The sequence below is a fragment of the Aristolochia californica genome, unplaced genomic scaffold (genome assembly GCF_029961685.1).
Source record: "Aristolochia californica isolate CCGP_79_NKW_82.1479 unplaced genomic scaffold, dmAriCali1.0.hap1 SCAF_11, whole genome shotgun sequence".
NCBI lineage: Eukaryota > Viridiplantae > Streptophyta > Magnoliopsida > Piperales > Aristolochiaceae > Aristolochia > Aristolochia californica.
Window position 1 is genome coordinate 3940532 of NW_027181782.1, and position 12205 is coordinate 3952736.

The following is a 12205-nucleotide window of genomic DNA, read 5'->3' on the forward strand; positions in this document are numbered from 1 at the left end:
GGACAAATGGCCAATCCCCTCCAATCCTTTCAAAACTGGACCGTTTTTTTGTTAACAATGATTGGCTAGATCTCTTTCCAAATGCTTTTGGCCAAGTTCTCAACAAAGTCGGTTCTGATCATTGGCCTATTCAAATTAACACTCTCCCCCCATCCTGGGGGCGCTGTCCTTTCCGCTTTGAAAATTCTTGGACTCTGTTGGAAGTTTTCAACTCTTCCATTCCGGTCTAGTGGCAAGAATTGACTCATCATCCTAACCCTGGCTGGAATCTCGCCTTGAAATTAAAAGCTCTTAAATTGAAGATTCGTTCGTGGTCTGTTTCCCATCGTGCTACTGCTGCTTCTCAGAAGGATTTGGTTCGTCGACGCATCTCGGAGCTCGACTTACTCGAAGAGCAAAGGTCCATTTCTTCCTCTGATTTAATCCTTAGATCTCCATTAAATTCTGAGCTTTCTACTCTGCTTTGCTGTGAAACTGTTCGCTGGAAACAGCGAGCAAGATTTCGTTGGATGGCCGAGGGGGATGGAAATACGAAGTTTTTCCATGCTATTGCCTCGGCCAAAAGGAGGGTTAACCGTATCACTTCCATCTGTCATGGAGACTAAGTGATAACGGATAGGCCCTCTATCTGTAATCTCTTTGTGAAGTTTTTCTCAGAACTATACACTGAAGAACGTTTCAATCGGCCGAAATTGCCTCACTCGATAACCAAAGAATCTCCTTGTCTGAAGCAGCAGACTTGGAAAAGCCCTTCAGCAAAGAAGAAATTGAACTGGCTGCAATGGGGCTTCCAAAGGATAAAGCGCCTGGTCCGGATGGGTTTAATGGTGAATTTTATCATAAGTATTGGGATACCATTAAATCGAATGTTTATGCGTTTGTCCAAAATTTCCACGTCCAAAATTTCCACCAAGTCAGCATCACCCATAAGGCAGTATGTGCTTCTTTTATTGCCCTAATCCCTAAAAAATCCCCTACCAATCTTCCTCAAGATTTTAGACCCATCAGTCTCACCACAAGCAAGCTACTATAAAATCATAGCCTGTCTGCTGGCTAACTGCCTTCGGACCCACCTCCCTAAAATTATAAGCCCCTGTCAAAGTGCTTTTATCCGAGACAGAAATATTCTAGATTCTGCTATGGCTGCCCACGAACTCCTAGACACCTTCAAAAAATCAAAACAGCCAAGATTCGTCCTAAAAAATTATTTTGAAAAAACCTTTGACCGAGTAAATTGGAAGCTAACTGATTATCTTTTAGATAGAATGGGTTTTGGGACTCGGTGGAAATTTTGGATGAGAAGTTGTATCTCTTCCCCATATTTTTCGGTCCTAGTAAACAGGATCCCTTGCGGCTACGAGAGGAATAAGACAAGGCGACCCACTGTCCCCATTTCTTTTCACTCTCTTGGGGGAACATCTTGCTACGATGGTCGGATTTGCAAAACGAACTGGCTGGCTTAATCCTATCTCAATTGATTCTGACCAGGACATTCCTCTATTGCAATATGCTGGTGATACTATTTTTTTGGAGAAGGTACCCTTTCTCAAATCTCCCACTTGAAAGCTCTGTTAAACCTCTTTGAGTTGTCTTCTGGGCAGAAGGTAAGTTGGGCTAAATCTTCCATCTTAGGTTTCAATATTGATCCCTCAGTTCTTAATTCCATGGCAAACTACTTGGGTTGTAAAGTTGCCTCCTCTCTGGGCACATATTTGGGTCTCCCTCTATCTCCTGCATTAGCCTCAAAATCTGCTTGGCACCCAGTCATTGAGCGACTCGAAGGTAGACTCACTTCCTGGAGAGGGAAGTTTTTGTCCAAAGCTGGTAAACTCACTCTGATTAAGTCATGTTTACATGGTATTCCGTCTTACTTTTTATCCTTGTACCGCTGCCCTGCCTCTGTAAGAAAGAGAATTAGAGTTTTTAAAAAGAAGATTTTTATGGGGTGGGCAAAATGGTGAAAAAAAATATTGTCTTGTAAAATGGGTTGACGTATGTAAACCTTTTGCTGAGGGTGGCCTTGGAATTCGCAACACTGCAGCAACAAACTTGGCTCTGCTTTTGAAGTGGATCTGGAAATTCAATATGGCCCCGTCTCTGGTTTGGCTAAACATTGTGGTGAGTAAAGCAGATAAGTTCTTGGGATGGTGGACTGAAGGAGGAAGGTATAACAGATTATCTCCTGTTTGGAAAAAAATAGCTAAGTTGTTGCCTATCTTCAAAAACGCTGTCAAGTGTTATATTGGATTTGGCAATAGGACAAGTTTTTGGACAAATTGGTGGATAGGACAGGCTAGTCTAAACTCTTGTTATGGTCAAATCTACTCTCTTGCCAGAAACAAGGAAGCTAATATTTCTATTGTCGGGCGGAATTCTTGTGATTGAAATCTAAATCTCCTTAGAGCGCTGACAGAAGGAAAAACTATTGAAGCCGCCGAACTCATTACGAGACTTTCTTCGACCCGTGTCAAAAAAGGCCCTGACACCCTGATATGGACATTTTGTCCCAAAGGTACGTTTTCTACTTCATCTGCCTATAAAGCTCTTCTCTCCCCCTCCCTTGCTCAATCTGTCACCCATCAGACATTGCGTGGTCCCTACACGTACCCCCGAGAGCAAAATTCTTTATTTGGACAGCATGTCAAAACAAAATCCTAACATCAGATTTGCTACTACGCCGGGGAACGCATGTTGTGGACCCTCTTTGCCCGTTCTGCCTGTCCTCCACTGAAACTACGGATCATATATTATTGTATTGTAATTATGCGCACTCGGTATGGCCAAAACTCATCAGCAAAATTGGCTTGCAATATTGCTCCTCCCAAAATCTCGTTTCTACGATCCACACGATTACAAAGGTTAATCTCCCTAAAATTGGAAAGTTATTAATCTCCTGCTACGTCAGTCACATTATCTGGGGCCTCTGGAAAGAACGGAATAACAAAAGGTTTAATAAAAAATACCTTCCAAACTATATTCTTAGCAATCAGATAGTTGGGTGGTAAGTCACTTCTTGGATTCATATGAGAAAAGAATTCAAAAGTCTTGAAGGGATCAACTTTCGAGAGAATTGGGATCTTGTTGCAAAAATGTCTCATCTCCCCCATCCTCCAACTATGGAGACTTGGTCCCCTCCTCCAGCTGGATTTTTTAAACTAAACTTTGATGGAAGTGCGTTAGGTTGTCCGGGGCCTGCTGGATATGGTGGGGTCATTCACGACGATGAAGGAACTTTTCTCCTTTCTTTTTCCGGGCCTATCAGCATATTAGACTCAACTACAACCGAGTTATCTGGGTTGTTTAATGGCCTGAAGTTGTTTCATCAGAGAATGGTAGGACCTTTATATATCGAAGGCGATTCTCAAGTTGTCATCAGTTGGTGTAAGAAGACATATAAACCTCCATGGCGTCATTGGGATCTTTTTTATGATATATGTACTTTAATTTCCCAATTGCAATGTATGTGGAATTATATTCCTAGATCCGCAAATCACTTGGCGGATAGTCGGGCTACATCAGGTGTTTTTCTCCAACATCTTGTTGTGGAGGAAGGTCCTATTTAGTAAGGTTTGTAATTTTTTTCTTTCCATAATATATTCACATATTTTTCAAAAAAAATGGTGATTTGAAGAGGAAGTTTATATAGAGCGACCTCCTAGGTATGTTGCTCAAAGGGAAACGGGAAAAAAAATTAGTTTGAGGAAGGCAATCTTATAGACTTAAACAAAGTCCTAGAGCATGGTCTGCAAAATTTCACAATGTGGTTATGAAATTTGGATTTTGAAAGAGTCATTGTCATCTTTCTATGTTTTTGTTGAAAACACAATATGGGATTGTTTTTTTTTTTTTAAAATGATGCTGATTTTTATTAAGACAAAAGCTCAAAAGAGCAAATAACAAAGGAGGGGATCCTTCCCATACAATGAGAGATTGCTGGGAAGTTCCGAATTTAGCCAATTTATCAGCCAAAGAGTTGGCTGATCTAGGAATGAGATTCCAATTACAATGCAAAGAAGATACAATGTAAGAAATATTAGTGCCAAGGGGGGAGGTTGTCTTTGGAACACCAACTAATAACCGTCTTCGAGTCGCCTTCAATGATTAACTTGCCCACTAATGGTATATAGGAATGATGTTGTGTTGTCAAGAAGTAACTCTGAAGAAAACGAGCAAGTCAAAAACTATTTGGCAACACATTTTCAGACAAAGTACTTAGGACAACCGAAATATTTTTTTGGGTATCAAGCTAGCTCGGAGTAAGCAAGGTATTGCTTTGCCTTAAAGAAAATACATTTTAGATATGCTACAAGTCTTTGGGGTGCACGCCCAATGGATACTCCCATGGAAGTTACTACTAGTCTTCATGATCCTCAAAGTCGTAGTGGGAAAGTTAATCTATGCTACAATTACAAGACCAGATATATCATTTACAGTGAGTGTGGTTAATCAATTCATAGAAAACCCAAGAAAAATACACTTAGAAGCCACCCAAAGAATTCTAAAGTATTTCAAAGGTGCTATTTAAATAGGTCTATTGTGCACTCCTCATGGGAGATTGATATATTGGAATACTCTGATGTAGATTATGCAAGATGCAAGATGCAAAATGGATAGGAGGTTTGGTCCACCACCACATATTGTTGCTTTTTAGGAGGTAATCTTGTGAGCTGGAAGAGTAAGAAATTAATAGTGGCCCAATCCAGTGCTGAAACAGAGTATAAGGAAATAGCTCACACAATGAGCGAATTTATGTGGGTGAAATTTGTCCTTGATGAGCTCGAGTTTCACATGACAAAGCTAATGGTTGTGAAGCATGACAATCAGGCAACAATCATTTTAATCAATAATCCCGTTTTCCATGAAAGGACAAAACACATTTGAGGTAGGCAGCCATTTCATTAAAAATATTGTCATACAAGGGGAAGTCATTATACCGTATGTGAAGTCATCCAAACAACTTGGTGATGTATTTATTAACCCCTTGGAAAACATGAAATTTGGCTTTTTATGACAGCTAGGTCAGCTTCATATTTACCCCCCAACTTGAGGGGGAGTGTTAAAATTCATGTATAGGGATAGTTTGGCCATTTCCTTTTAAATGTAAGTTTCTCAAAAGGATTGGAGTAAGTTAGGCTTCATAGTATAAGTCTTACCTTTCAATCTTCATTTAATTTTGAGTTGTATTTAGGAAGTTAAGTGGGATAAATGAGGGGCAATGTTGTCATATTGTACTATTTTTACTTAAGTGAAGTAATTAAAAGAGGAGGGCTTGAATTCTGAGCCCTCAACTCAATGCAGCCTTCTTGCTACTTCCCTCTCTCTTTCCTCTTTCTTTTCTCTCATTCTTCTCCTTCTCAAACTTCAATTTTATGATTACAGCAAGTAATTGATGTAGTTATAATAAAGCACACAATGAGGTCTCAAAATGTCTAACACAAGGTTCAGATTCTAAATCTCCAAATGTTGCCAATACAACCATCTGGATACCGCATTTAAAACTTTTTTTTTTTATAATGCATTTTATACATTTTATGTTCTTTTGAAAAATTCGTTCTTCCTGAATTCGAGTTTGCATCATTCAATAAGTTTTAAAAAAAAAAGGTTTTTTTTAAGCAAGCAAGAAGACCAAAACTTCAGGAAAGCACTAGGTGTGGAACAGCAAAACCTCTTCATAAAATTCTTCCTCCAGTTCCTCTATTACTTGGCCACGAGGTCTTTGTCCATAAATTGAAACAAGTTCTTCAGAATTAGACGGAAGGCTAAGCCTTTGATGAGGAGGAAGTCCAGCAAGTGCACGAGCAACAACTGCTGCCGCAACTGCCCGAGGTGGAACCTGAAAAAAAAAGACGAACTAATAAATAAATTTGCTCTTTTTCAAAAGAAGAAATAAAAAATCGCTGATCTATCTGACCTTATCACTTATGACACATGAAGAGCACATCCACATCAAGGTTCCAAAAGATTAATCCACAAATTTAGTTGCTTTGCCTCATATAACAAAAAACATCACATGAAACTTAGCAGAAACAAAATCACAGTCTACCAAGATGCAGAACTCTTTTTTTTTTGTCCATCAAGTCTACCAAGTGGCTTATACGCATCGTTTCAAAAAAAAAAAAAAAAAAGAAGTCTACCAAATGGCAAAACGTTTTTCTTCGAAATGGACAAAAACTTTTTTTTTTGAAAAAGAAGGGCTTTAGCTGACCTGTGCACATGATTCCAGCTGATAGGAAGACCATTAAAGATTATTGAGATTTGATCTAATAAATGAGAGAAACCACCAAGGACAAGTTGAGAAGAGCACCATCCAATAACAAGAGCAAAAAGAATCACCCTCAACCACCAAGTTTCAGTCGATGAAATGGTGATTGAAGAATGTAAGGCTCGTAAGAAAGATCTGTGGTCAGCTTCTTTAGATTCTAACAAGCCTAAGGGACCAAAGAAGGTTACAAGAACCCCCACCATTCTCATCACAGAATACTCCACCACAACCCCAGGGTCCAGGACTTCCCCCTGGCCTAATGTCGTTTTTTTTTTCTTTTTTTTTTAAATGGCGAGAAGCTTTTATTAAGAAAGCATTAATGGAGAAACCTTTCGCAAAGAAGAAATAGAAGAAGCTCTCAAGGCCCCGAGCCCACACAAGTACAGCACTGAATTCTATAGAAAGGAGGAATTTTTTTCAAATCAGATATCAAGGAATTGTTTGATGATTTCCAAGATTATCAGTGGTTAGTGTTCAGATGCTACCAATCCCCCTTGGAGGTATTGGACAGCTTTTCATCAGATTCTTAATATTGTTTCTTACTTTAATTGTACTTAGTCTCATGTGCCTAGACCAACAAACGATGTTGCTGATTCTTTGGCTAAACAAGGAGTCTCCCTTCAATCACTTGTTGCAAAGGGAGTTTTCCTTTAGCTTGTAATCTGGTTCCTAATTTAATTCATCATCTCATTAAAAAAAAAAAAAAAAGATGAAACCCTTACCCTGGTGAAACTTAAACCCAAGACCTCACACTAGAAAACCCCAATGAGACCACTGAACCAAAGGCCCAAACCTACACAAAATTTACTTTTACTGCATGATCTACTTGCCTCCACCAATTTGTACAAGCTTCTGGATACTAGTGGTTTGATCCTCCAATGTCCTCCAATTTCTTACTGCTATTCTCAAGCCTCAAGGTTACACTGTACTTCCCCGTTTCATTACTTGCAGCTTTTTATCATGAATTGTCCAAACTTCTCAATTTTGACTACCTTTGAACAGATATCTTATCTGTACCCCCATCACAACTCTTAACCAACATGATACACCAGTTTCATTACTTTCATCATAGATATCAATTGCTTTAACCATGATCCCCTCAGAATCTATTCCATCAACCAGAACCAAATGCTTATCTAATGTCAGATACATCCACATATATTTTTAGCAATCATGGAGGATGTTTATACTACAATTCCTGACACTCGGAAACATGTTGACTGACAACAATGACCCGATTGTAATCTTGTCCAAAGCACTCCCGGAAAGTACTTATACTCCAAGATTAGGCACTCATCAGGGCCACTACTGAATTGCTTGATCCACACTCTTGACAAAAACCAGCACAAGGTATTATTTGAGGTAATGAGGATCATATCCTGTTTGGTATATCCTATGTCTTCCTTACTTTGAGACCACTAAAGCAGAGTTGAAATCGCTCTAACAGGGAATCCAGATACCACTCTGATCAATTCAGTCATTGTCAACAGTTGGGAATTGGGAAAAAACTCTTTCCTAGACTTTTTTAGCAAGTTAAAAGATTTTATTCTTCAACAAAGGGATTATAAAGAAAGACTAAAGATAGTCTATATTCCTTGTCACTCTTGTATCATTAACGCTTGTATAATTTTCCAAACATCTTCTACAATTTAAGTTTCAAAATTTTCACAGCCCGTGAATAAGAGAATTAATGGTTTACCTCGATTAAAATTCCCATTTTTGTGTCTTTAGTCCATATCCATTTGTGATGGTCTAAGACAGTGTACAAATGAATGAATGGTGCTCAACCCAAGGCCCAGGATGTTCCTTTCTTATCATCAATGAGCCCTTTAACTTGAGTGTCAGCTAAAAATCCAAATACAGTTGCCCAACCAAGCTCCAGGAATCTTTTCACGCCAGTTACCTTTAACTACAATGGAATCCTAATAAGAGTACTTAGTTTTGCCTTTTGAGTATTTCACATGACTTATTCCATTATGGTTGTTCGATCAAGGAGTCTCTTCAATTATGGATCATGTACTCTACTTATCCAAGTAAGACTTTCTAGTCGAGTTACGCTAAAAGCAAGCACTTCAAAGAGTGCGCAATCAAATGCAAATGAACTACCGTTAACACCATCCAATCGACACCCACAGGACGGTCCGCATGAATTAACTCACTCAAAGTACACTTGTTGGTGACAACCAGCAGAAACTAAAAATAATTCGACAAGTTTTGACATCAAATCATAATTGGCATAAATTACGTCAGTCTCCACAAATATTGAACAAAAAAAAAGGTGTAGCATCGGGTATTACCTCCGGGCGATCTGACGCCGGGGGAAGAAACGGAAGAGATCTGGCAGATCGGACAGAGCTGAGTAGCTTCTCCCCAACCTTGGACAAATCCATCGCGCCTTGCTGATGGAAAAGAAAAGACAGGAAAAGGAAAACCTTAGGGCTCTGAATTACACCGTCGTCGACAGAGAAAGGCGTCCATGAATCCGGCTGCATTTCAGCTTCCCATTTTGCCTACCACATTCCCAGCTTCTCACTTTGTTTGTGATCCGAGAACGAATTTGGCCCCCTATTCTTCCTGTAAATAATTCTTTCTGGAAATAACCTGTGTTGTTAGAAGGCGACGAGTCGTTGATGGGAGTCCGAGACTGAAGAGAGTCGGAGGGGACCAAAGGTGGTTGATCTATATAATAAGGGAGCGGAGGTCTGGCACCGCGAGGTCAGCTCTGCCTCCACAATCAGGTCAGCGTGAACTCCCTCCAGCAGCTACGTGTAGTCCCATCCATTTGCCAGATGATGATCTAAGCCGTCGGTTCTGGGTCCACTTTCCTCAATGATCATTATTGCAAACGCCTCCAAGCGAGCCATGATACAGGTTTCTATTTGGAGACACTTGTGAGTTACGGTTGCTCCTCTTTGGCTTCTTTCTAACCTGTATTAATTAATCTTTTATGCAAAACCTACTAATGTTCACCATCCATAATTAATTATTTTTAGCCTTTAATGACAAACTTATATATATCTTCAAATAAAAATAAAAATTTATTTATATAAATTAAGACTAACCTAACAAGTAAATAGAGGAGGCATTGGTTAGAACGAATACTCGTCAAAGATTTAGAAATTCAATCTCCTTCCTATCTCATGACATGTTTTCGTAAAGACGAATTTCATGTTTAAGTTCACAAGATCGAGATGGAAAATAATAAATTTAAAATTACACAAATATATAATAATATATTATAACAATCCATATATATATCATTTAAATTGACATCAAACAACAAAATTCTTATTAACCTTATAGATCATTTTCAAACATAATATTTGAGTAAATCTGACAAACAAGTTCGGGGCGTGAATGTGAAAACCCATCCCCATCCTATATGAATTAGTCGTAAATCATAAAACAAGATTCGACACAAAGATTAAATCATCTTTAACACAATGCCACTTTCTAAAAATATGTCAAAAATGATATTACAAACTATACCTCACCACTCAGCTAGAAATGTTGGCATTTTGCTACCAACATGGTAGTTAAATTGGTTTTTTCTTCTTTTATGGAGAAAAGGTATGTTAAAGGATTTACTCTGTTGCTCGACTCGCTGGTTGCTAAAGAATTTACTTAGACATATGATGTTGATTATGAAGAATCATTTTTTCCGGTTGCCAAACTAAATTATTTAAAACTTCTTATTTCCTCAACTAGATGTAAAAATGTCTCACTTAACAATGATCTCCTTGAAGAACTCTACATGTTTCAACATAGTTTGGTGGTTGAAGGGGAGAAAGTGTGTAGACTTAATAAATCACTCTATGACCTCAAACAATTGTAGTAAAATTGTTTGTAGGTTTGGTTTTAAGTGGTGTGAAATGAATAACTTGGTCCTTATTAGACATACTAACAATGGTCTTATTCTTTTGGCTGTTTATGTGGATGATAGCATTCTCATGGGGTGTGATCGAAAGGACATTAACCAAGTAAAGAAAAACTTGTCCAAAGTTTTCAAACTAAAGATTTTGGACTCTTGAAACATTTTTGATATAATTCAAGTATTACAATCTCAACATAGAATTGTTTTGCGTAGCATTTACTATCTAGGAACTATGGTTTCTCTTGTTTTGGGTTTGATTTGTTGAATGACTCTAATAAGTCCTTTTTCTTTTCAATTTGTTTTCTCTTACCCATAAGGCCATAATATAGGTGTAGTGGTTTCATAAACAATGTCCGAGTCGGTGGAAGTTCCTTAAAAATAGAAAAACTATATGATAATCGGTAACTCTGGTCACTAGTTGAGGACTCGGTACTCGCCTCTGACAGCATCTCCCTCTAAATTCTGAAGAAAATCATTGGCATGGTGAACTCAGTTACGATCTCTGTTCGTTGCCAGCTCGATCAATCTTTGCAGAAGAGAGAAAAGTGAACTCTCTGCAGTTCAGGATTCGAGGACTGATCCGAGGAAGAAAATGCAGAGTCTTTGGAAGCTTACGATTTTCCTCAGCTGCATTTGGGCCGCTAGTCTCCTATATGGCGAGATGGTTGCATTTTGGCTGCCTTTTTGGACATGCTCCTGGCCTCAACTACCAAAGTCTTCACCCCAGGTACTCTATTAAAAGTGGATCGTTTGTCTCCTTTTCCTCTTTATCATTTGTGAATGATCCACTTCTTAACCCTCTGCGATTGAACCTTTTTACGTTTTTTCTTCGCTGCATAATTGCTTAGACTGTTTTTTTTTTCATGGTTTGACGCCTTGCTTTGGGGGATCCGTCTTACATTTTTCTTGGTTATCTATCAGTTTTATGCAGCAGGCTTTCTACATTTTATTCAGGATTGCTATTCTCTTGGGATTTCCGTTTCCTCTACGTGCATTGATTAATATTTGTCACATTAGGTTCGTTGTACAGGACTTATTATCTGACTGTTTAATTTAAAAAAAAAAAACTAAAGCTATATATATATAATTTCCATAATGTTGGTTAAATTGTGTTCCACTAATTCGCTGCTATTGTTGAATCGCTTATGCAGATGGTCGGAAGCAATACAAATCATCGTGATCTGGTGAAAGTTGTTATTCTTGCTGATCCACAGGTAAAATATATTTTGAGTGCAGACTGTGTGGTAAAAATTTAAGAATGTTTTCTTTGTACTAAACTCATATATTCTTCTTTTACACTGGTTTTGGCTATATTTGGGTGAAAATGTTAGAAATGAGTGGTGGACTTGCTGTGGATGATGGTGGTGGTGGTGATGGTGGGATAACTAATACACTTCAAGGGGACTTGTCCCCCTAGATGGGGGAGGTTTTCCTAAAAAAATTAGAGCTGGCTTAGAATTCTCATTTCTGCTTACTGTGCCTACCAAATTCCCTTTCTTCTATTAGTAGAGAAATTGTATTTCTCTTGAGAGTTGGGAGGAGAACTTCTTTTGAGAGTCTTTGTGGTAGCCCTTGCCCTGGACAGTTACTCAGACTTGTATTTCTTTAATCTTTTAATGATTTTTGACGATGTTTTTAGTTTATGTTAAAATTGCTAAACCTAACTGAATTCATCGATGACAGCTTATGGATCGGACTTCTCATCAACTTGCTCCAAAATCAATTGCCTTAGAGACTGCTCAATTCTATACAGACTTATATATGAGAAGGTCATTTCATTCATCAGTATTGCCTTTCGACCCTGATTTAGTTGTATTTCTGGGCGACCAATTTGATGGGGGACCATTATTGACAGATGAAGAGTAAGGCATGAAGAGATTTGCTTATCTTTTTTCTTTTGATCCGAAGATTTGCTTTACTATTTTTAGAAACACAAATGTGCTTTACCATGTAGGTTACACTTTGTTTGGATCGGTCCATTTGGTTGAGCATTTTTTTGGGAGTTTCTCTATATTGAATTTCTCTTCTTGCCTAATTTAGTACTGGCACGTTGAGTATGGGCATACTCT

The 12205-nt window shown here is 38.4% G+C and overlaps 2 protein-coding genes across 5 annotated transcripts in view; one reads left to right on the forward strand and one right to left on the reverse strand.

Moving 5' to 3' along the window:
• LOC137944182 (uncharacterized) overlaps positions 1-8956 on the reverse strand; it is a 76428-nt gene extending 67472 nt beyond the window's left edge. For both annotated transcript variants that reach the window (XM_068789754.1, XM_068789753.1), the window contains exons 1-2: positions 8560-8956; positions 5666-5833 (exon numbers count right to left, since the gene is read on the reverse strand). In XM_068789754.1, the coding sequence (XP_068645855.1) occupies positions 5666-5833; positions 8560-8754 (363 nt within the window). In that variant the 5' untranslated portion in view covers positions 8755-8956. The remainder of the gene's footprint in view (positions 1-5665; positions 5834-8559) is intronic.
• A 1549-nt stretch (positions 8957-10505) lies between these two features.
• Positions 10506-12205, forward strand: part of LOC137944211 (uncharacterized protein C630.12) — a 31621-nt gene continuing 29921 nt past the window's right edge. For 2 of the 3 annotated variants that reach the window (XM_068789793.1, XM_068789792.1), the window contains exons 1-3: positions 10506-10863; positions 11288-11350; positions 11820-11998. In XM_068789793.1, coding sequence (XP_068645894.1) covers positions 10729-10863; positions 11288-11350; positions 11820-11998 — 377 coding nt within the window. In that variant the 5' untranslated portion in view covers positions 10506-10728. The remainder of the gene's footprint in view (positions 10864-11287; positions 11351-11819; positions 11999-12205) is intronic. The other variant, XM_068789794.1, reaches the window with a different exon arrangement.